The sequence below is a fragment of the Adelges cooleyi genome, unplaced genomic scaffold (assembly GCF_023614345.1).
Source record: "Adelges cooleyi isolate 19-005CV unplaced genomic scaffold, UGA_ACOO_1.1 ACOO_flye_CR_arks_rails_tigmint_CR_PRNA_574, whole genome shotgun sequence".
In the NCBI taxonomy this organism is placed as follows: Eukaryota; Metazoa; Arthropoda; class Insecta; order Hemiptera; family Adelgidae; genus Adelges; species Adelges cooleyi.
Genome location: NW_026096268.1, coordinates 16,264,326 through 16,288,542, shown reverse-complemented (window position 1 = coordinate 16,288,542; position 24,217 = coordinate 16,264,326). Strand labels below are relative to the sequence as shown.

General features: G+C 32.8%; 3 protein-coding genes across 3 annotated transcripts; 2 read left to right on the top strand and 1 right to left on the bottom strand.

The window, feature by feature from the left end:
- On the top strand, positions 1-2,684 carry LOC126843643 (uncharacterized). Its single transcript, XM_050581293.1, has 5 exons — positions 1-84; positions 1,068-1,236; positions 1,540-1,613; positions 1,989-2,136; positions 2,635-2,684. The coding sequence occupies exons 1-5, from the start codon at positions 1-3 to the stop codon at positions 2,682-2,684; spliced, it is 525 nt and encodes a 174-aa protein (XP_050437250.1).
- A 475-nt stretch (positions 2,685-3,159) lies between these two features.
- LOC126843082 (exosome complex component RRP4) lies at positions 3,160-6,279 on the top strand. Its single transcript, XM_050580394.1, has 6 exons — positions 3,160-3,442; positions 3,510-3,747; positions 3,890-4,024; positions 4,231-4,407; positions 4,466-4,594; positions 6,075-6,279. The coding sequence occupies exons 1-6, from the start codon at positions 3,321-3,323 to the stop codon at positions 6,153-6,155; spliced, it is 882 nt and encodes a 293-aa protein (XP_050436351.1). The 5' UTR covers positions 3,160-3,320; the 3' UTR covers positions 6,156-6,279.
- A 2,830-nt stretch (positions 6,280-9,109) lies between these two features.
- Positions 9,110-21,223, bottom strand: LOC126843083 (GTP-binding protein Di-Ras2). Its single transcript, XM_050580395.1, has 3 exons — positions 20,938-21,223; positions 15,317-15,647; positions 9,110-9,522 (listed from the first exon to the last, which is right to left on the bottom strand). The coding sequence occupies exons 2-3, from the start codon at positions 15,620-15,622 to the stop codon at positions 9,235-9,237; spliced, it is 594 nt and encodes a 197-aa protein (XP_050436352.1). The 5' UTR covers positions 15,623-15,647; positions 20,938-21,223; the 3' UTR covers positions 9,110-9,234.
- Positions 21,224-24,217: the final 2,994 nt, after the last annotated feature.

The window sequence follows — 24,217 nt, the reverse complement described above, 5'->3', positions numbered from 1 at the left end:
ATGTATTTGAAAAATATCATACTGTTTTTCTTCGTGTCGTTGCACTTTTTCCAATGTCAGGGTAGCCCATCACAAGAACAACTTGTAAGTATAACGAGCACTTTATGCAGAAAAAATCCAGACAAAAACCCGTCTGGTAGTTTGGCGTTTTGAATTTGCTAAGCAAGACTCGGTTTTATGTGTAAATTATAATATATACATTTTAATGTTTAATTCTTATTGTGAAATTATAGGAATATATTAAAAATGCAGTGCCGGACCTTTTGGAAGACCAGGTCATAAACTTTGAAACCATAAAAACTACATTTAGCATTGTAGCAGATTTGCTCAACAAATCTTATGACCAATCCACTCTTAATGAATTGGAAACAAGTAATAAACATAGGAAAATTATTCAATAAATAAAAACGTTAAATAAAATTATGAAAAATTAATGAAAAGACATTTTACCAATCAAGTTTGTCATTAATATATTTTTAATTGAATATTAGTTCATGCACAAAAAAAAAAATTAGAAAATGTGATATAAATTATTATATTTTAATAAAAATTTAGAATTTAATATGACGTCATAATTATTCTTAAATTACAATATCCTAAAGTACAAGTGTTTTGCAATTTTGAACAAGTTAATATTCTCAGTTCTTTGCAGTTGAAAAATTTCCCTATAATTTGGTTGATTAAAAAATGTATAATACTTTGTATTTTTAGTTGAATATTCATTGGAAGACGTTTTAACCTACGCCTTAGCGTTTGTAGCTACAAAAAATCAGGTCTTAACGGTAAATAAAAACTATAATACTATTTTACAGATTAAAGGCTCGTTAGGTTAGGTTTGTGTGGAGGTTAAAAGGTTTAATTCTTATAAATAAAATAAGTACTATTAGTATTTATGATTATAAAAATTGTTCAGATTTATGTTGTTAAATACAAAATGTAAATTGTAGTTTAGTAAATTATTTCATTTGTTTACGGTCCCAATTTTTTATTTCGCTAAAGAAGGCTCAGTTTTATGTGTGAATAATAGTATGCACTTAAAAGTTGAAATTTTATTCTGATAACTTTAGGACTCGGTTGAAGAGATAATCGCGGATCAAGTGCACCAAAATGAAGGCATAGGTATCCAAAAATTAAAAGATGTACTTCTCATAATAGAAGAGAGCGCAGACAGTTATCAAACGTTCCCCACAACTGTATTAGACTACATTGTTTATGCATTGAAAAAGACAGCATATAGTAAGAAACAACAAAAATATTTAATACATATATATTTAGTAAAATGTTATTGAAAAGACATTTTAAGAATAAAGTGTGGCAATTGCATAAATTTAAATAATTACATTATACCTGATCATTTATTATTTAAAAATTCTAAATTTACTAATACTGTACAATATTTACTATTACATTATTATTCTAAAATTATAAAAAAAATTGAAATAAAGAGGTCTTTTTAGTGTAACTGTAACACATTATTATTCTCAACTCATTCAACCTGATTGGTTTGTTTAAAAAATATAAATCATTTTGTACTTTCAGACCGTTTGTTTTCAATTAAAGATATTAAAACCTACGCCCTAGCGTTTGCAGTTTCATCAGATGAAGACCTAATGGTAAATAAAAACTATAATACTATTTTATACGAATACAGATAAAAAGCTGGTTAGGATGTTTGTGTGGAGACATTCAAAATATTCAAACATTCAATTCTTCTATGTAAAATAGGCTTAACTTTTATAACTATAACAAGTCCCTAGCTAGTATTTGTGATAATACAATTTTTTCATATTTATGCTGTTATATACAATATGCAAATTATAGTTTAGTAAACTAATTTTATGTTTAAAATGTTTTATTTAAAAAAAACCTCAAAGCATATAAAATCATGTCTTGATGTTAGCCATTTTTATTTCGCTAATAAAGTATTAGTTTTATTTGTAAATTGTTATAAGCTTTTTAATGTCTAATTAATATTCTTATAACAATAGAATTTCACAGAAAGCCTCGTGCGGCTTAATAGAAATGGTGATGGCATGGGCTATAGAGCGTTCAAAACTGTAATTGAGAGAATAAAACAGGCAAAGCACATAGAAACACCAGTACCCACTTATGATGACTTCGAAGAGGCTTGTTTAGGTAATAAAACTATAGAATTATATTCAATAATGTGTTGAGCAAAATTTTCAAAAACTTCAATGCAAAGACATTTTAATAATAAAATTTGTCATTTATATAGCTGTAAATCAATTAATTTTTTTAACACTAAAAAATCATTACTTAACCTAACTTGTGAACCAAAAAAAGTTTAATAAATGGGGTACCTTTTTAAGTTACAATTAATTAATAAAGATGTTTTTCTGGTGTAGCACATTGTCATTCTCAACTCATTTGAACTGATTTGGTGTGTTTAAAAAATGTATAATATTTTGTACTTTCAGGCCGCAAATTCACTGTGAACGGAATTGAAAATATGATTATTGAAAAATTATTTCCTTTATAGTTTTATTACATTGTTAACTGTTATTAAATCAGTCCTTGTAAGTAGTAAATCACTTGCAAATGTAGTGTTCATTGATTAATAAATTGTTTTTTTTGCTCTTATTTTTCGTTAATGTTTACTGTATTACTTTTAAGTATTATCTATTTCCCAATCTCAGCGGCTCAATACCCGGCTGTTCAGTTAATCAATAGTCTTAATTATTTAAAATTAAAGTTTAAAGAAAATATATGTACTCTATTAGCGATGTTTCTCGAATCTGAGAGAGAAGAATAACTGAATATTTTTATTGTAACTTGCTATAACTGAATGAAATCTGTAAACCATCATATTTTTCGCATAGTGTAAACAGTCAATTTTTGCTTAGGAAATGAATAAATGTCAAAAAATTACCAGTTTAGTAAAAAAAAAAAGCCGTCAAATGCGAGATGAAATACTTGTAAAGCATAATGCCATTATATCATTAAAAAATAATAACGAAAATCAACAGTAAGCGACTAGCGGTTTTATCTGCACAAGAATTATGACGTTATCTTAGATTTTCTGGATTTGCCGCCAATTTTCACCAAGGAGTTACGATATAAAGTGATAAGACGTTGCAAGGAGTATAATAAGTTATTATTATTTGAGGTTAGGTTCAAAAAATCTTGTGCGCATTGAATGTAAACATTACACTCGGTTAACAGGTAAACTGTAAAGTATAATAAATAATTATTAGGTATCTCATCTCTATTCTCCTGTGTGTTTGTAATACGTACTTTAGGTGGTAGTTTAAATGATTTGGGAAAGTTTCAAAAGGTTTTAGTATAAAATAAACAACACCATGAACATCTCCATAAGACTGGCTTCGGACAAGACCAGACACGGTGTGTTGAAAGACAATTCCAGTGCACCAATAATATTCACTCCGGGTGAAAAGATTCGCGAAAAAACTGGATTTATGAGGTAAACGTTAAATTTTTTTTGTCGCGTTAACAGATATTTCTTTACAAATTTCTACATTGACATGTAGAGGCCATGGGACGTACGTATCAGGAGATTACCTCAAAGCTACTGTGGCTGGCGTTGAACAAAACATCAATAAATTAGTTACCGTCAGTCCGTTGCGGTGTAGATACAATGGAGAAATCGGTGATGTAGTTGTTGGCCGTGTCACTGAATTGGTACACAAACGTTGGAAAATCGATATCAACTCGAGATTAGACGCTGTATTATTATTGACGTCGATTCAATTACCCGGCGGAGAATTAGTGAGTGCAAACTTAATTTTAAATTGAAACATATATTAATTATGTCTGTAGACAGCTCATTTGTGTACACCTAAATTATTGGCAAAAAATCTATCAACGACAATAGAATTATTTAATCTATTTTTTATTATTAATCTATTAGAGAAGAAGAGGAATGGAAGACGAACAATCTATGCGAAGTTATTTGAGTGAAGGAGACCTCGTGAGCGCTGAAGTCCATTCAATGTTTGCCGACGGATCGTTGTCGCTACACATGAGGAGTTTGAAATATGGCAAGGTATTGCTCAACTCTGGGCGTAATATTATTAATGCTGTGTGACAACACAATATCGGACGTTGTGTCGTTAATAATTATTGACATCAGATAATAAATTACAAATTTCGTAGTGGCTAGCGTTCGAGTTCACGATTATAAATTTCACTTCTACAAGATATGTGTATTATAATTATTTGTTTTAAATGTTGCTTATGTTTTTGTTATAGTTGGAGCAAGGAGTATTGGTTAAAGTGCAGTCAAACCTGATTAAACGTAGTAAAAATCATTTTCATAATTTGTCCGCTGGAGTTAGCGTTATTCTTGGCAACAATGGTTATGTATGGATTGAGCCGACGAGTGATTGCAAAAAGGATCCTGGCGGTTTCGAAGTCGATCTTCAAAAAGTATTATACACGTGTTGCACATAAATGGATTACATTTTTAATTATTGTATTTTTGCAGGTGGTCGAAATTGGTGATAGACAAACAATATCTAGAGTGCGTAACATTATATTGGCATTATCGTATTACAAAATGTTGATATACGACACGAGTATACAATACGCTTTGGAAGAATCAAATAAATATACTGTAAGTAAAATATATTTTGTAGGTACCTGTTTTTTATCAATTGGATTTAAAAACGTTGTAAACTCTTCGTGTATTGCGTTACACTTGACATGTATAATCGTCTGTGAAATGTGTTTTAACGGAACACTAATTTCTTAGCTGGTAATATAGTTTTAAAAAAAATTACTTTGAATGACAGTATTTTGTTATTGTAAAACTTAAACAATTTAAATTGATTAGAATTTATGTATAAATAAAATTAGATTTTTTCGACAAATTCTAATTAGAAAACATTGCCTTGGACTAAAATTATTTCTTAAGTAAAAACACATTGATAATTCCAAAATAAAACAATATCTTATTCGGACAATATGTTTTTTCTCCTATTGTGTATTATTATACAGAAAAAAAATATTTTCCCAATTTTTAAACATCACAAGTTAATATTGCCCCAAATAGTTATTATTCTAAATTATTGTTATTTCAAGTATATATTTCCTAAAAATGTATTGTTCAGATTAATTGTGTTTCAATGAAATAAAATAAAACTAGAGTCGCTTTTAAAAATATATTTGGTAGGTATAATTTAAAACTGTACCCACAAATTAATATATGAGAATTTACGTTTGTCAGCTCTTGCGTAAACTGTACTAACGCTAAAGTTGGCAATATAGTTTTCAAAAACCTAATGCTATTATATTGTATACATTTTAATGTGGATACAGTTTTAAATTTAATTATATCCATAAAATACTTTCTATTACAATTATTGATATAATTACACTTTTCCATTTAAAAAGAGGTTTTATTTCTTTTCTTTTTTTCAATCTCAATTTTCAAAATCAACTGTATATTAAAAAACCGTAAAGATTGGATAGTAGCAAAGAAACAAAACAGGATAAGATTTTACATTAATAAATACAATTTGATTCATATTAGATTTTTCAACTTTATGACTATAACAAAGACATTTTAAAAATGTTAAAACTCTGATTTAAATACACGGTTGACAACAAAAAACAAAACGACCGTACTTAAGTAGATCTTATTAACTATTTCTCCTACGTGCATTCCCTGTTTATATTTTTTTACATTTTTTTTTTTTTTTTACTCGAATAAAGTATACAATGCAATGTATATTATTATATAATAATATTGTTATTGAAATCATAACCAACCAAGACAAGTGTATATTTGTTTTTACTTGGCACAGTAATTCTAAAAGAAAAGAAAAAATGTACAGCAGTTACCGCTTACAACTGCATTTGGTCACAGTTATCAAATGTATCTTATGTTACAGAAAATACTATTATGGCTTACAATTTTTAATAATAATAAAAAAAAACAGAACATTAGTTATAATAATAATAATAATAAATATAGATAGGCTAGCCCTTGAAATTTTAATTTTATCTATACTCACTATGAATTTAAATAAGAGAGCTTATATGCCTATAAAATTAATAAATATATATATATATATATTTTTTTTTTTTTTAAGGTGGCAGACTTGTTAACCGCCGAAGCCTGTTACGACGTCGTCAATCTTACGCGCTACCGATTACAAGCCATGGATGAATAATTTATTTGAAAATTGAAATTGTGTATAGCAGAAAATATGTCGAGAATTTTTTTTTTATTTAACGTACCGGTGATAAATATGATAAAAGATATTCAGTGATATGTTTTCTAAAAATTAAAAATATTTGTATACTTATATAAAAAATAAATTCATTATAAAAAGAAGAAATTTGTGGACAATATTTGTAGAGTACATTGCGAATGCGGTTAGACAATGAACTGCGTTTGCCATAAATTACCTGTTCGGGTTTTTTTCCCCCAGAAGTGTGTTGCAAACACCCTGTCGTTAGAAATCGTTCATACATATAATTTATATAATAATACTCGACGGTTACGTAACTTGTACGTCTGCTTTTTCTAACTCTATATTTAATAAAAACTTCAATCGAATAATATATACCGAAAAGAACAAAAAAAATTGTTGCGTTATACACGTTTAAAAATTCTTATTGAGCATTAGGCTAACATTACAACAAATCATCATTTTCCAACTATAAATACCAAAAAAATCTGTATGTAATACCTAAGACGTATAAACATTTATCAAATAATTGTGTTCCCGTTGAGAGGTTAATTATTATATTATTTCAATAGTAGCTAAAACATTAGCTTATAAATTTAACTGGCTATAATATCAATATAATAATGTAAATGTAAAAATAAAAAATAAATTACTAAATTATACACCTAACTATTAATACGTACGATAAAATCAATGTCTAAAAAAACCGTATTGGTGACATTATACAAAACGCAAAGTTTGTGAGCGTAAAATCAATGTGACAAATATTAGAAAAACAAATTTAATTACGCAGGAACTAATGTTATTTTTTTTTTTTCACGTGCTAAGAGCGGTCATCACAAAACCGCTCCGGTTTAATTGAAAAACATGCCAACAAAGATATACAAATTTACTTAACTACGATAACAAAAATCAACTGTGTTAGAACCGTTAACCGTTAATTAATAATAAATAATTGTATAAACACTAAAATTATTACATTATATTAGTATATATATATATATATAATATACGTACGTAACTCGACTATAAAAACAAAAAACAAAGGTTACCTGTAGCCATGTGTTTGAAAAATATAATTATTGACTAGGTAACTACAATGTTCAGCAAAATAATTATTTACACAGTGCAACGTACAATATATTTTATCTCAATAAAACAACGGAAAAAAAAAACACCAGTTTTTTTAAAAGTTTAAAAAATCTTAAAATGTTTCCGTGAGTTAAATTAATAAGCTCCGTACATATCTACAATCTATCTATACGCTGTAACTAAATATAATTTTAAAACAATAATAATATAGTATTAAACAGCAATTTTTGTACGGCTTTTAAAATGTATCGGATATTTATTTTATAGCATAACAAATATTGTATTAAATTTAATGAGTTTTTTTAAATTTAGAATCATTTTTCATAATGAATGACGCGAACGATTCATTTTATTGTACTTTGGTATACGTATTTGTTATTATTATTCTTTTTTTAAAATAGCGTTTGTCAGCTTTTACGCGCCAACAGCAATATTTTAACTACACTACCACGGTTACCGTAAAACTACCAGGGTTACCATAACCGCGGTCGCTTCATGGTCAATGGTCGGTAATAACGAAAAGGGGCAAAAGTGAAATTTTATTCAGACTGTTGTAAATTGGTTTAGAGGTTGTTTTTTTAAACTTAATTAATGAATTTAAATTAACCCTATCCGTTTGTTTAATATAGTTTTTGTTTCAACTCGATGATTTTTTACATTTCTTCGTTGTAAAAACATAGCATGTCAACCTCTAAACACGTTAAATTTCAATTTTAATACTTGCCATTTAACATTAACGGTATCTTTATAATTAATTATGATGGAATTACGGTTTTTGTTTTGTGGGCAAGTTTGGAATATATTTTACAATTCAGTATAAATTATTATGTAAATTGTGAATATTCTACATGTATTTTAATCAATTGTATTAGTTGAATTATGTTGTGGATAAAAGACAAGAACTCCAAAAACGACACTTTTCAGAAGGAGCAACTTTTTTTTTTTGCTAATTTTATGCTGCTGAACGATTATTTTTACCTGTCGATACTGCACTTTAATATATACATGTATATATAAATACATATATTATTTGTTAGAATTTTTAAAAGAAGTAAAACAGTAAGTCTACCTCTTTTCAATAAACTAACTATTTTTAATCTTCTAAAAATTCTGATAAATAATATATGTATATTAAAGTGCAGTATCTCTTACTACAGATAAAAATATTGTGTCAAATGTGTGCATTTTTTATTCAGTAGCATAAAGTTATTTAAAAATCATGAGTTTGTACCCTAGTTTTTGGATAGGATTCTTTTAAAAGTAAAACAACTTTTTACTCATTCTGAAAAGGGTCATTTTTGGAGTTCTTGTGTTTTTTTCTTAGTACAACAAAATTCCACAGAAAATACAATATGTATCGACCAAAATTTGACTTGCCCGATTTCGTTAAAACCGTCCATTTATTAAAAAAGTTGTACTTTGTATTAAAGCGGTAGGCAAGCCTTTAATAATTCTACGGTGCTTCTGCTGTTTATTATCACAACGATGGTTATTATAATAACATAAAAACAATTTGTATATTTGTGATTATTAATTGAAGTTTTTGTCTCGTTAAAATGATTATTCGATTTTCGTTTTTTGGCCCTTTTTTTTTTTTTACACGTCACGCCGACTGTGATTCAACATCGCTCTCGCTCTATAAATTGTACTAATCTAATAATTATTGGTGTTGTTAAATTCAGCGTTTCTCAGTCTCTAAAAACGAAATGAAAGTAACGATTTTATACGATTTATATATATTTTTTTTTTTTGTTCTCTCTCACTGGATTACAATAATTATACACCCGGCGACGATTTTTTTGGTACTAACTTAAAAATATAATTTAACATTAACTATCGTTAACTATGTTTGTTTTTATTTTCTTTTGTTTCAAACTAAAATAATATAAGACGTACGATGATGATAATGTTAATAACAACAAAATGACCGAATCCGATGAGCGGCAGTAGTACCAACTGTTGTGTACTACATGAGCACGCACTTTTCCCGGATCTTGCGGCCGCGCATGGACTTCTTCTCTGGCTGCAGCGATATGTTCCTGTTCTTTTCCAAATTGAGCAGCTCCTGAAACAACTCCTTCACGTTGTGGTTGGTCTTGGCCGACGTCTCCATGAAGTGACAGCCCCACCTCCGGGCCTCCGCGTCGCCGTCCTCGGCCGTCACTTCCCTCGTGTCGTTCTCGTCGCACTTGTTGCCCACCAACATGATCGGTATGGACGACAGCTCGGCGGCTCCCTTCGTCTCTTTGATCACCTGCAACCGCGTGGTCGTGTATGAAAATAAATCCATAATACAATCAAAAACGATGGCGGGGTTTCAAAAAATGTAATTTATGTGCGTTCTTGTGGGCGATATTCATAAAAGACTGATTTTAATTTGTGAGAGGAGACGAGGAGAAGAAAACGAAAGTAACGGGCGGGTAGAAGTGGCAAGTGAGAAAGGGGGGGGGGACGGGACTCTAAATCAATTGATCGTAGGACGTTAAAAAAAATTAATTTAGATACTTCCTAAGACTCGTCGATTCCACACTGGTTTTTGCAATAGTTCACTCAATTGGATTTGCTTGAAAAAAATATTGGCAATCGAACAATTTTTCTATTTGTTGTTTAACTTAGAGTAGGTTGCTATTAGGATTTCTTACACTCAGCTTCGTTCTCGAAAAGCACATATTATTTGTAGTGATGAGAGACAAAGGGTATAAGTGATTTTTATACTAGTTTGCAGCAGTGAAAAGTGAAAAATATAATTTATATGTGTTCTTATGAGCGATATTCATAAGATTTGATGAGACTGATTTTAATTTTTGGCATTGAACCACATAAGGCATTCATGTCAATTTGTGTGGACCTTTTCACGTCATAAAAGTGAAAAGTGAAAGGAGACGAAGAGAAGAAAACAAAAGTATGAGGTGGGTAGAAGTGGGAAGTGAGGAAGGGGACGGATGAGACTCTAAATCAATTGATCATAGGACATAATATTCATGGACTAATGTATTTCCTTCGTGGGAAAGATTGATTACATTTTCGGATTGACCCATCTAAAAGACATATTCCTGCCAATCCATTTGCTACTGCAAATGAAGTCTCCTACAGTCTGTCTATGTCTATCACGGTGGTAAGGTAACACTGAACTCAGTATATGGAATGCCACCAGTAGGAGGCTGTCATTTTGTGTCAACAGTTATTGTTTTGTCTGTGATGTTTATTGTTTTTTCTATGATTTAACAAACAGGGTGTATCAAAAAGAGTGGTGGGGTTTCAAACGGCTGTAGGTTGTGAAGTATTGCACCTACAGCGCTCTGTTTGGACTTAAATGAAAGAGGGAGTTGTCAAGTTTCGAATGATTGCCACTAGATGTTTCATAGTCGTGACTGAATTACGCTTCGCGAACTCGATCACTTCTCTTGTGATGACGCCATCTTAACAAACTGAACAATGAAGGATGGCGACATAAACGAGAACGTGGAGAGACGTCTAGTGGTAGTCATTCGAATCTTGACAACTCCCTCTTACATTCAAGCCCTACCAGAGCGCTGTAGGTCCAATACTTCACAACCTACAGCCGTTTAAAACCACACCATTCTTTTTGATACACTCTGTATTATTATAAAAAAAAAAAAACTCTAGTAGGTACTTATAATCTGTCTCACGAGAGAACGGTACTGCGCAGAAACCTAAACGCACACCAAACCCCCCCCCCTTGGACCACATGGACCTGAGAAAAGTAGATGAACTTTTACACACAGCTTTTTCTTAAACATTTTTATATTATTAAATTTGATACATTTGCAAATGACATAACTTATTAGTTATTTAGTTCAAAAATCTTTTTCTCCTTTACTAGTTATCGCAGAACTTAAATTTTGGTAGACTACTCTAAAAATCCATCAAATGTATTAGAAGTGCTACGAAGTGCTATAAAAACGACTTTCCAAAATATGTCTATAAACTTTTGAAAATCGTCACAACTTTACCTATTACAACAGCTACTGCAGAAAGGTAATTTTCGACGTTTAAAAACCTATCTGAGAAATACCATGTCTGAAAACCGTTTAAATGGATTAGCTCAGATGAATATTAATAGAAAAATTGAAATTGAACACGAAGAAGTGTTTGATCAATTGGCTAAGAATAAAAGAAAAATTGATTTAGTATTGTAAAATCATTTTACCATACATATTAGCAATATAATGTATAATTACTTGTTACTACTTGCTACATACAAAAAGGGGCGGATAGGTAGTTTTGTGCATTAACCACTATATGCAATATTGTTTTAATATATATATACCACAAAAATAGGATAGAAAATCTCTTTTGGGAATAGAACTGTGTCGTATTATCTCCTGCTATAATTTAATAATAATATATTATTATTATTATTATTATTGTGTTATCGAGAACCTTATAAGAAGTTTGTTTGCCGCCGCCAGTGTAAACGGTATCCGCAAACAGCATTTGCGGGGCGGCGAATGGGAAAAACTTTTTTTCTTCCCTTAATGTGATCGATAAACACTGCCAGTATAATATAATGTAATAGGTATCTCGTGTGTTGTGTTTACACTGGGATAAAGTTTGCTTGGAATAAAATCGGACACCGACGCGTATCGAATTAATCCAGAAAACTTATATGGGTACTCCCTTTCTCTCTCTCTGGAATTTTGAACAGGGCCGCCGGCGGTATCCTCTACACAACGTGTGCCTCTTGTGTATTAAAACTACAGGACTTTTACTTTTCTTATTTTGCCATAGTACCTAGTATACTAATACACGGGTCGTTAAAATGTATAACCAAACCCCCCCCCCCCCCCAAACCACTCGACCGTGTAATAGGTAATTATATTTCAATCTTATAAACCGGGATGGAAACAATAATGTAACAACGATAATTTATAAACGATCACATATATATATATATATATATATATATAACTAGATTGCTAAGTGGTGTACATGCTGCCAATAGAGATAATATTGAAGTTACCATTTCCCACGCCATCTTTGTGGGAATTAGAACCTTATCACATGTTTATAACTGTTATCACTGTTTATAACAATTAAAAGTTAAGTTGATAGCACAGAATCACAGATATATAATATATATATATATATTATTTTATACACACATAAATCCCACAAAAATAGCCGACGTCGACTTCGATTCTTATCACTAGTTAGTTTATTATATATTAATCTGTGTAAATTATAGTGTAGTATTATCACCTATTATCAAAGACCTTGTGTACATGATGATTCATTAAGGATAATACCCATTTCCTCTTAAGACAATTGCAATTTCGTTGTTTCTCATTTTAGAGACACTTTAGTGTTTTGTTATTTTTCAATATTAGACAAAATTCAGCTTTCTATCTCAATTATTTTTTACCAGACCGCTTGCCTAACCTAACTTTTAATATTAAAAACTCCACCCTTTACGTAGATAATTTTCAGATGTACCATCCATGTGTTCAATGAACACATTTAGGATACGATTTCAGCATGGTAAAAAAAAATTGAAAACAATCTTAAACCATTTAATGGAGAAATGGACACATCTGAAAATTATCCACTTAATATTTCAATCCATGAAAGTTTTAACACATTATTAACTCCATCCTTCATCCTGTCCTAAACTTTAAACTTGTAAAACTTAAATGTAATTATTAAAAAACTGGTTATCGATTAGTTGACATTTTCAGTCAATCATTCTTAATTTAAAAAGTTTGTCAAATAAATACGTTATCATTTAAGTTACAAAAGTTGATAGAGTTCAGGAAAATACTAAAAAAGGTACACGTTAAGTAATTGAATATAATATCGTAAAATAACCTTAGTAAAGTTTTTTTTTGCTTATAAATTTGTGTAAAACAAACATAATCAGTTTTTTTTTTTAAGAAAAACTACAAAATTGTAAATAATTTTTACAGACATTTATACATTAAATGAATCACTCTGTGCACGCTATTTCTGTCGGCTAAAAGCATACTTTTATAATCCGTCATGTTCATCCCTTTGAACAGCTCTCAGATAATATATATTTAACACGCATGCACGTTACCTATATGGTTTATTATAACCAACATAATATATCCTACCAGTTTAGCTTGATATGCCGCATTAATATTATGTTTCAAACTCCGCCGACCGTTGAACCCAACTGAAAATCGATCCACAGTCGTTTATAATTTGCAGTTCATACTTAAAGTATTATTATATATATATTTTTATTTTTTGGTTATGCTGATATCCATTAAATTCGCCCCTCGGAAAGTAAACATTGTTTTTTTTTTTTTTTAATTTGGGCCAAAGCAACGAGTCAAGCCTATTGATTTTGTGTTTTTTACATTTTTAATTGATTTGGTTATTGCATAGCTTTTAACGCAAGTTACAATTAAATATTGTTTCCGTACACATTAATACTATATTTTAAGTTTAAATCACCAAACATCAAAATTATACTTATAGTGGCACACATTTTTCGTTTGCTTGAAAATTTAATAACAACGTGATTGAATAAGTAAATAATTTATAAATTCGTTTGGCCACGACAGGCTTTGTTGGTCCGTGAAAATCAATTCTAGTGGGCGACTACAAATAAATGAACGCCAATACTTTGAATCCAGATGTTGCAGCGGTACAAGGGTCGAGCAATAAAGAGAGCAAGGCAAAGGGTAGATATTATTTTGTATGTTCAAGATATTAATACCAAAACTCCACCAATGGCCGACCCAGTAGGAGGTTTTAGGGTGATTTGACCCAGTTTTTCCTATTTGTGGCCTCACAATATAGAGGAATATAACATCATTATTTCGTGTAATTATTGCAGTGTTAAACTAAAAATAAATAAATACGTTTGTAGACTTTCTGGGCGGATAGCATACGTTTAAAAAAATTAATTTAGATACTTCCTAAGACTCGTTGATTCCACACTGGTTTTTGCAATAGTTGCAACTCAATTGGATTTGCTTAAAAAAATATTGGCAATCGAACAATTTTTCTATTTGTTGTTTAACTTAGAGTAGGTTGCTATTAGGATTTCTTACACTCAGTTTAGTTCTCGAAAAGCACATATTGTTTGTAGTGATGAGAGACAAAGGGTATAAGTGATTTTTATACTATTTTGCAGGATTGAAAAGTGAAAAATATAACTTATATGTGTTCTTATGGGCGATATTCAGAGAGTTTGATAAGACTAATTTTAATTTTTGGCATTGAACCACATAAGGCATTCATGTCAATTTGCGTGGACGTTTTCACGTCATAAAAGTGAAAGGAGACGAAGAGAAGAAAACGAAAGTAAGAGGTGGGTAGAAGTGGGAAGTGAGGAAGGGGACGGATGAGACTCTAAATCAATTGATCATAGGACATAATATTCATGGACTAATGTATTTCCTTCGTGGGAAAGATTGATTACATTTTTGGATTGACTAAAAGACATATTCCTGCCAATCCATTTGCTACTGCAAATGAAGTCTCCTACAGCCTGCCTATGTCTACCACGGTGGTAAGGTCTCGATAATAGTGGTAACACTGAACTCAGTATATGGAATGCCATCAGTAGGAGGCTGTCATTTTGTGTCAACAGTTATTGTTTTGGCCGTGATATTTATTGTTTTTTCTATGATTTAACAAACAGGTGTATCAAAAAGAGTGGTGGGGTTTCAAACGGCTGTAGGTTGTGAAGTATTGCACCTACAGCGCTCTGGTAAGGCTTAAATGAAAGAAGGAGTTGTCAAGTTTCGAATGATTGCCACTAGATGTTTCATAGTCGTGACTGAATTACGCTTCGCGAACTCGATCATTTCTCTCGTGATGACACCATCTCAACAAACTGAACAATGAAGGCTGGCGACATAAACGAGAACGTGGAGAGACGTCTAGTGGCAGTCATTCGAATCTTGACAACTCCTTATTTCATTGAAGACCTACCAGAGCGCTGTAGGTGCAATACTTGACGACCTACAGCCGTTTGAAACCCCGCCATTCTTTTTGAATGACGAAAATCGTGGGTTCGATAAATTTGTATTGTTAAAACTTGCGACACTCACCTGCCATATGGGTCGGAGTTCTTCCAGCGATTGCCTGGACGTACACGAGTAGACCAATATGAAAGCGTGTCCTTTGGATATCGACAACCGCTGCATGGCTGGGAACTGATGTGATCCGGTGGTGTCGGTTATCTGCAGGGTGCATATGTTCTTATTGCAGCTGATCACCTGCCGGTACGTGTCTTCGATGGTGGGTATGTAAGATTCGCGAAATGTCCCTTTGACGAACCTCAGCACCAGCGAGCTCTTGCCCACGCCGCCGGCGCCAAACACCACCACCCGGTAGTCGTTGCTCTGTTCCGGCATACCGGAAACGAATTTATTTAACTATCTGCAAACAAACGGAAGCGCGGGAGTCGTTAAATTGTTGTGCGGGTCAACTACATAGTGTTTTTAAAAATGTCAATCACGAGCAGCCGCGTATCCGGGACCTTTTTATGGGGGGGGGGGGTTTAACAAATTTAATCGACCTGAGTTCTAAACCGTGTAATAAGCAAAAAAAAAAGAAAGAGGTACAAGTTAGTATAAGACAGTCTGAGTTAAAATAGTTGTTGCATTTTCTTTTATTCTTAGCCAGTTGATCAAACACTTATTCGTGGTCAATTTCAATTTTTCTATGAATATTCATCTGAGCTAATCCATTTAAACGGTTTTCAGACATGGCATTTCCCAGATAGGTTTTTAAACCGTCGATAATGACCTTTCTGCAGTAGCTGTTGTAATAGGTAAAGTTGTGGTGATTTTTAAAAGTTTATAGACATATTTTGGAAAGTCGTTTTCATTACAATTATTTAGCAATTCTAATACATTTGATGGAATTTTAGACGTACATTTTTGAGAGTAGTCCACCATAGTTTAAGTTCTGCGATTACTACTAAAGGGGAAAAATATGGTAATAATTGAGAATATTTATGAACTAAATAACTAATTTTCAAATATATCAAATTTAATATTATAAAAATGTTTAAGAAATACCTGTGTTTGGGTTAACAAATAACCAATTAAGAAAAAGAATATTTAAAAAAAAAAAAGTCTAACATATTTTAAGTTATCGACGGATACAATGTAATACATTTTTAAATAGTTTTTACTAAATGTTACCTTTATGTTAAACAAATTACATGTTAACTAGTGTGCAGCTGAATGTTGATATTTTTATTCATCTATGTGCAATTGAGTGTTGATCGTTTTTAAAAGAAAAATCATTAACATTTTTAAATAATAATCGTCGGTGCTTAGAAAAACTATTTTTCCAAAAAAGCCGATTTAAACGGTAAAAGCCGTTCAACATATTGGCAAAAAAAAAAAACAGAATGATGTTATAATATATAAAAAAGTAAAACTGTGACTGATCAAGAGTGTTTCTGTTGACAGTGTATAATAGTATTTAGTTTCCGACAAAACTCGATAAGAAAACAGCGATTACAGCCTATGACGACATAACGTTATCGGCCAGTTGCAACTTTTTTTTAGTTTAAAAAATAACCACTGAATCGTTATAAATACAGATTATCCTTTTATATTGTGGATATTTTAACAACGCGTTTGGGTAAGCGTTACTTTTTTTACTTTCAAAACTTAATATGGAACCGTGCACGATGATATTACCACCCACTTGCTCGCTTTTGGGATGTACGACAAACGAGCATATTGTCTGCTGTCAGGTTGGCTACGACCTTGGATACTCTAAGGGCGAACGCCAATAATAATTGATGCCAGAAAAGTGAACAATAGAGCCAATGTTTGGAGTGAAGCAATCAATATAGAACGGGCAAAAACAATTTAAGTATACATGGGTTTTATGGTCTTGGTGGCAAGGAGCCAAGAGGGCATTGCCAGAGACGTAGTTTTGTCGGAGGCATTCATATGAGTGCATTCAGATTGGACTGGGAAATTATTGTATAAAACTGCAATAAGACAAGCAATAATTTTCAGAAAGGAAATGTCGAGCATTGAATAAGAGAGAAACGAAAAGGCAGAAAGAAGTAAGTTAAGGTCTACCGCCAGATAACGCTTTATTCTAATGTGCATTAGGTGAAAATTACTTGCCAGACAAAGACACAAGTATAGTCGGTTTCAAAGGGAATATAGAAAAGTTGCTACTGCTTGAAAATATATTTTTTAAATCATCCCTACCCCGGTGGCAAATTAAAAACTCGACAGGGAGTACTTAGTTGGAACACATTTAACATTTGATCCCCATTGTTTACTGATGATTAAAATATGGTGTTTCACCAAAATTATCCTTTAGCCGACATTGCTGTCATATTATTCCTGTCGCTTTTTTCAAGAGACATGCCACTATAATAGAAGCGACCTTGAAAGGGACAAGCCAGAGGTATGAGACAATTGCTTGCAATTGATTTTTTTGTTTTACTTTTGTTATTGGAGCATATCAATGATTGTGATTGACACATCTTGTTGAACCGAATACACCCTAAATGAAAAATGTTTGAGACGTGCCAAAAATAATGGTAAAGATGTACCATTTTCGACGAAACGATATGATTGAGATGATCTAATGAGGGAGAAAAGTGACATAGTAGATGAGATTAAGTAGGCGTTTGTAGGTAGAAGTGGATGGATATGGCTATAATTGTTAAGCCTAAAATATAATGTACATCTTATGGCTGGTTTATTTATTTTTCTGTCATCTCAAAGTACAAACTAGTTTTCAGATTGGCTGTATTCAGTGCTACTTTTTCGATTAAGCCTATTAAAATGTAATGTACATCTAGTGTTCGGTATAGCAATTTATCGTTGAGTGCATTTCTCAAGGTTTAGAAGGGCATTCAGGTCAAGTGTTTTAAATAATATCCAATCTTAAAGTAAAAAACTAGTTTTCGGATTGACTGTGTTCAGTAGTACTTAAGCTAGGTACCTAAGCCACCGAGAAATAATGTTCATGTTTCTTTGAAAATGTCTGCCACGTCTTTTGGATATTTTTCCAGTCTTTGTGGTCGTGGCACTGGCAGAAATATTATTTGCAAGTAATTGTGTATACCTACGTGGGTCGATACAGATTTGGCCGACGTGGTTGTGCTGTTTGGGTCAACGATCGCCATACCAATGTTTGCATATTATACCTATGTGTAGGTCAGGCAATTTGATCCTAATCCACCCCAATATGAAAACCTAGTTCTGCTTATGATTACACTGAAGGGTGTAGGCTTTTGAAAATCGGTCGCCTCTTATAAACAAATATACCGTTAACCCGGCAAAATTAATTATAAGTAAACGCTACCCTCAATTTATTTCAAACAAAAGAGATTTGCCCTTCTGGGAAAATCTAAATATAATATTACAGTCATAAACATTTTCCACCACGATTGGCTGTTGCTGTCAAAGTCATATAAAAAGACCTTTCGTTCGTGCTTAGCCTTCTCTACAGGGTGATCCACTTTTCATACACAACCTAACAACTCACCAGTCATAACTGTTCCATAAGTCATCCACTTAAACCGCGAAGCTGATTAAGCCTAGCATTGTTAAAAATATTTTATATTCATGAAATGCAGTGTTATAAAAATCAATCATTGATTGTTTTTATTTTACTGTTTTTTTTTTTTTTTAACAACGTGGTGTATCCAATAACAAAATTGTTTTTTAAGCGTTACAAATTTAACTTCATTCGGTAGTGAATTCAATATTATATAAAGAACATCAACATTCGGGCGTTTGTTTTTTTTTTTTTTTGGCAGTGTTGTTATTTATATTAATGTGTATTCCTGTTAGTGTTTTTTTTTAACTACCGCTTTGTAGTCATTCATATTTTATTTAGAGAAAAAAAAATGGCTTTGTTGTAAATAATTAATGCCGTGGCGTTTTGTTTTACTAAAGTGCAATATCGGTTACTCGAATTACTGCGAAAACGTTATAAAACTTTTGACGTTACTTTTTACAACCCATCTTAAACGTCTTACTGCCATGCTATTTGTACTATTTGAATAAAACATAAACGTTTTTGTAAGATTGGATATTATTTAAAACACTTAACCTGAATGCCCTTCTAAACCTTGAGAAATGCACTCAACGATAAATTGCTATACCGAATACTAGATGTACATTACATTTTAATAGGCTTAATCGAAAAAGTAGTACTGAATACAGCCAATCTGAAAACTAGTTTGTACTTTGAGATGACAGAAAAATAAATAAACCAGCCATAAGATGTACATTATATTTTAGGCTTAATAATTATAGCCATATCCATCCACTTCTACCTACAAACGCCTACTTAATCTCATCTACTATGTCACTTTTCTCCCTCATTAGATCATCTCAATCATATCTTTGGGTCGTTTTGCAGAAAATGGTACATCTTTTACCAAGTCTTCACCATTACTTTTGGCATGTCTCAAACATTTTTCATTTAGGGTGTATTCGGTTCAACAAAAAATCAATTGTAAGCAATTTTCTCATATCTTTCTAGCTTGTCCCTAAGTTTAAGGCTGATCCTTTCAATGCCACTCCTGATATAGTGATATCAGATATGTCTCTTGAAAAAAGCGACAGGAATAATATGGCAGCAATGTCTGTTAAGGATGATTTTGGAGAAATTTACCATATTTTAATCATCAGTAATTAATGGGGATCAAATGTTAAGTGTGTTCCATAATCTAATTACAGTTTCAATGGAAATTGAGAGGAAGAGGATGATTGACAATAGTCATCAAGCTAAACTTTTTTGTAAAATTTCTATACTGAAAGTGGTGAATTTTCGCACCCAAATGGAATGAATCAAATTTTTATTTTGGGCCTAGTTAAACTCTATTGACTGGATAACGCCCTATAAAGTACTTTATCTTATATTTAAGTTACTACATTAGTATGACCAGTTAGAACAATTAATGGTAACACACTATTCATTTTGTCAATGTGGTATGGGCTAATATTGACTGCTTTGAAGCACCTTGCAATTGCATCTTCAACTGCACGGACCGATGAAATGCTTAAAGTCCAGCTCGGATAGTTGTTTTTAAACTAATTTATAATTTAACGGTTCCCTCGACTCCTACTCCTTTTTTACTGCATTTCTGATAAAGAAGTTCTTCTTTTTTTATTATTCATCTCTTCGTATCAGTCTGTTTTTCTGCAAAGACAGTTAAGTCTAATTGATGACTGGTCATCCAAATGGAGAATTATATTTAACCGTGATTAATGTTACTACTTGCCTATTATGCCTTGTAGCATAGACTGTAAGTATTGTTTAAATAATAATAAAACAATTTTTATGTATAATTTTAATCGATTTAGGCGTACAACAATACATTTTTTTGTTCTATACCTAAATCGGTTTTGTGTGAACAAACGTTGTTGGATAAAATTAATAATCTAATAAGTGTATATTTTTAATCGAATAAATACACACATTTATATGGCAAAACGACAAAAACTCTCAAATAATAGAGCCGACGGCCAAATGCAATTTCATCACCCCAGTGCATCGGGTGTGGATGCATTTTTCGTGCGACAACGGATTTCGGGTGTAGCCCAGCAGAGCGGGCACTCCGCGGTCGACCGGGACCGCCGTTAACGGTTCGTCACCGGTAAGCGGATTACGGTATCAATAATAATAATAATAATAATAACCACAACTATTAATCGACACCCGTGTGTACCTGACAAGTCGTAACGACGGTGCGGCTTCTTCTTTAGGACACGGTGCGTTCGCGCTGGTGCGGTTGCGGGTGCAGCGCGGTGGCCGCCACGTCCATTTATAGTGCCGCCGTCCGGGATGCACTCGGGTGTACCGCCGTGTTCAGTCAATCACACACACACACACACTGTCGCACACTGTCGCACACACGACACGACCGGTTAGCGGCGGTAACGGTGAGACGATGGTCCGTGTACGTTTTTCGAGTGTGTGTCGTCGAACCAGCGCGCGTCCACCGTTGTCGTCGTCCGTCTGCGGCGGATTTTTCGGGTGTTATTTTTGCCGTTTACCCGTCGCCATTGCGTGTGCGTGATCCGACCCACCCCCCCACCACCCCGCGACGCCGCGCGCCAAACGGGGGGCCCGCGGTGCGGTTGATCAATACAAAGACGTTGGCGTACCCGAACGGTGGGCGGGGGGGGGAGGGGGGCGTCACCCCTCCGCGCCAACCCTCCAACACCCCGCCCCGCTCCGCCGTTACCGGGTAGATGTGTGTACAGGGCGGTTGCGGCGACCGGAGGTCGCGATCGAGCAACTTAAACGGACGAAACGAACGTTGATACTTTTTTTTTCCCGTCGAAGCTAATGGATACAAATAGTTTTATTCTGCGATGTACGTTTTCTGGAGTCGTGCCATCGCCGGTGCCCGACAAACTTCGGGCCGCCGATTGAATCGCCCTGTATGCGGTGTCATCGCTCACCCCCCCCCCGGGTTCAACCGAACCGCCCGGCGCGCGTGGGGCGGGTGTGCGTGTATGTGTTGTTAGGGTAGTGATGCGGCGGCAACGATGACGTCACGGTCGTTTTGCGTACGTGGCGCCGCCGTTGACCGACTCCGCGAGATCGGTTAAACCGCGTAACTCATCAATGAGATGAGGAGGCGACGATAGAGCGTAAAAAAAAAAAAAAAAAAGGCCCACACACACACTTTGCGCCCCTCACGTGACGCAGAAACCACCACCACCCTTCGCTTCGCCCCGTCGGTACGCCAACGCACGCGGCTGTTAAGTCGTCATCAACACATAATGCACGGACATGTGTGTGGGCGCATCACAAAATGTGATAAAGCAATTTGTGATATTTTGGAAAACCTCATTTGATGTTATGTTTTTTCACCCTGCTCAACGACGTGCACGTTGCACAAGGAACGGTTTACAGCAAAGGCCACTCTAAATAAGCGTGCACAAAAATATTGACAGTGTTTTTCTTTACAGTGTGGCTTATTGACAATATGGAATTATGAATATTATCAACAGTGGGATTTTGTGTAGAGTCATAATTTAGCTTTAAGAATCACATTTGTAAACATTTCTGATTAGTTTGGGATTATTGTCTTTTTAAATTTTCAACAAAACGTGCCCCCCCCCCCCCATCCAGGTAATAAGTTAATTAGGTGCACCTTTCCGCACACTGGCTGAAACTGTGTTCGAGTCAATAACCTTGGTAGTGGACAGAGCTGACACACGCATATGAATTACCTTTATTAAAGGTTCGGACATTGACATCAAAACAACACAAACACACATGTGTTAACCTATCACAATGAAAAAAAAACACCAATTATTCTCAGCTACACACGTCAAAGCCTAACCCTTTTGAGTACCAAGTTTGCCTATTCGAAACGCCGTGTTGTGGAAACGCAAGTTTTCTGTGTAAATCATTTTTGCTTTTCTCGTTAAACAAGTAATTACAAGTTCATTAGTTAAACTCTACTGACGAGTGGGCCGTGGATCCACAAGTGGGCGTGCAATTTATTAAATTATTTATAAAGACATTAAACTCGGCGTAATTTGTCTTGAACTTGTGTATATATTTTATTAAACAGCTAAATAAATTGTTTAATACCCGCCGCTATTATGATAGTGAATTGTCCGCAAACAAAACTGTTTGCCAGCACGAGGTAACATCAATAACGTGTAGGTAGAAAGCAATGTTTAGTTAACACACAAAAACAAATGCCTCACAAAGTACATTTCTTGTATTTCTAATATATTTATTGATTTTGTCGTTGTGTGTATTAAAATTATTGTACATTTGTTGAGCCATAATATTGTTCAATAAAGGCTAATAAAAATGTATACATATTTCGCTTTAATGTCTATTTTATTATTTTGTAACTAAACAGATTGCCTTTTATAATTATTGTCATTATGATTGTAATAAAACGGGAGGGATATAATTAACTTATAAATAACTTTTCTGACTAATCATGACCTTTTGTGTGGTAAAAAAAACAGTTTTAATGGGTTTTTTTAGTCATGAATATAATATACATTATGAATCATTCAGAAAATGAAAATTGATGTCGATGAACCCTACGGTGATATAAACTTTATTGTTGCAATTTCAACAGTGGTTTTCAACATCAAAACATTAAGTGTTATGGTGTTTTTGGGTGAATCGTAAAACCTTCAATAAAACTTACTTGTTTTCAAGTTTTTATCGATAAAACACATAAAAATGAATTGCCAACAAAATAATTATTAATATGCCACTTTGTTGTTGGATAGCGTTTAAAATTGAACTCACAAGTTCTTTAAAACGTTCCGATTGTATTGGACTTTGGCCATTATTTCAAATACTAAACTTGAGTGGAAATTGAATTATTTAGTTAGTAAAACGTTTCTTTATTTATATTTGATCATGAACATGTCGGTTCTCTTATCAATAATCTTTTATCAGCTGATTCTCTTATCAATAATATCTTATCAGTTATTTAGGAGTTAGTTATCGATTTCTCCTTCCCATCCCTTTCTTTTTTGCAACACATAAGCGAAATGCACTTTATTGACAAATCCAAGCCATATTAGGTTAAGTTAGGTAAGTTGGGTTAGCAAATTCATTAGACTATAAACAATTTTTTTTACTTACTTTGATTTTTTTCTTTTTAAGCTCAACTTCAATGGGTTGTAACTTGTTTATGTTAAAATATCTAAATATCTAATCTATAGATTTTGATGCGTTAAGAATCTTTTTTTTTTTAATTTTAAAAGTTTTGATCGGTTTCCAAGTAAGAATTGTTTTAATGACAAATTAAAATTTTTCATTTGATCAAATTCAAAAAAAAAAGGCCACGAGAAAGTGCTTAGAAATGAGCTTAGGGTCTGAAATTTTAGGGCTGTGATTTGCACAAATTGAAAATTCCTTATTTTTTCAACTCTTATGAACTTAAGATTTTTAGTTATATAAGTAACTATTATAAGTTATTTTAGTATTATTAGCTATTTTACTATTATAAGTAA

What these genes read in the sequence shown, in the direction of transcription:
- LOC126843643 (XM_050581293.1), top strand. Translation starts at nt 1, where the DNA reads ATGTATTTGAAAAATATCATACTGTTTTTCTTCGTGTCGTTGCACTTT. An exon ending in CATCAGATGAAGACCTAATG is followed by an intron (nt 1,614 to 1,988) that starts GTAAATAAAAAC and finishes TTATAACAATAG; the next exon opens with AATTTCACAGAAAGCCTCGT. An exon ending in CTTCGAAGAGGCTTGTTTAG is followed by an intron (nt 2,137 to 2,634) that starts GTAATAAAACTA and finishes ATTACTTTTAAG; the next exon opens with TATTATCTATTTCCCAATCT.
- LOC126843082 (XM_050580394.1), top strand. Translation starts at nt 3,321, where the DNA reads ATGAACATCTCCATAAGACTGGCTTCGGACAAGACCAGACACGGTGTG. An exon ending in AATTACCCGGCGGAGAATTA is followed by an intron (nt 3,748 to 3,889) that starts GTGAGTGCAAAC and finishes TTAATCTATTAG; the next exon opens with AGAAGAAGAGGAATGGAAGA. An exon ending in TCGAAGTCGATCTTCAAAAA is followed by an intron (nt 4,408 to 4,465) that starts GTATTATACACG and finishes GTATTTTTGCAG; the next exon opens with GTGGTCGAAATTGGTGATAG.
- LOC126843083 (XM_050580395.1), bottom strand. Translation starts at nt 15,622, where the DNA reads ATGCCGGAACAGAGCAACGACTACCGGGTGGTGGTGTTTGGCGCCGGC. An exon ending in AACTCCGACCCATATGGCAG is followed by an intron (nt 9,523 to 15,316) that starts GTGAGTGTCGCA and finishes ACGCGGTTGCAG; the next exon opens with GTGATCAAAGAGACGAAGGG.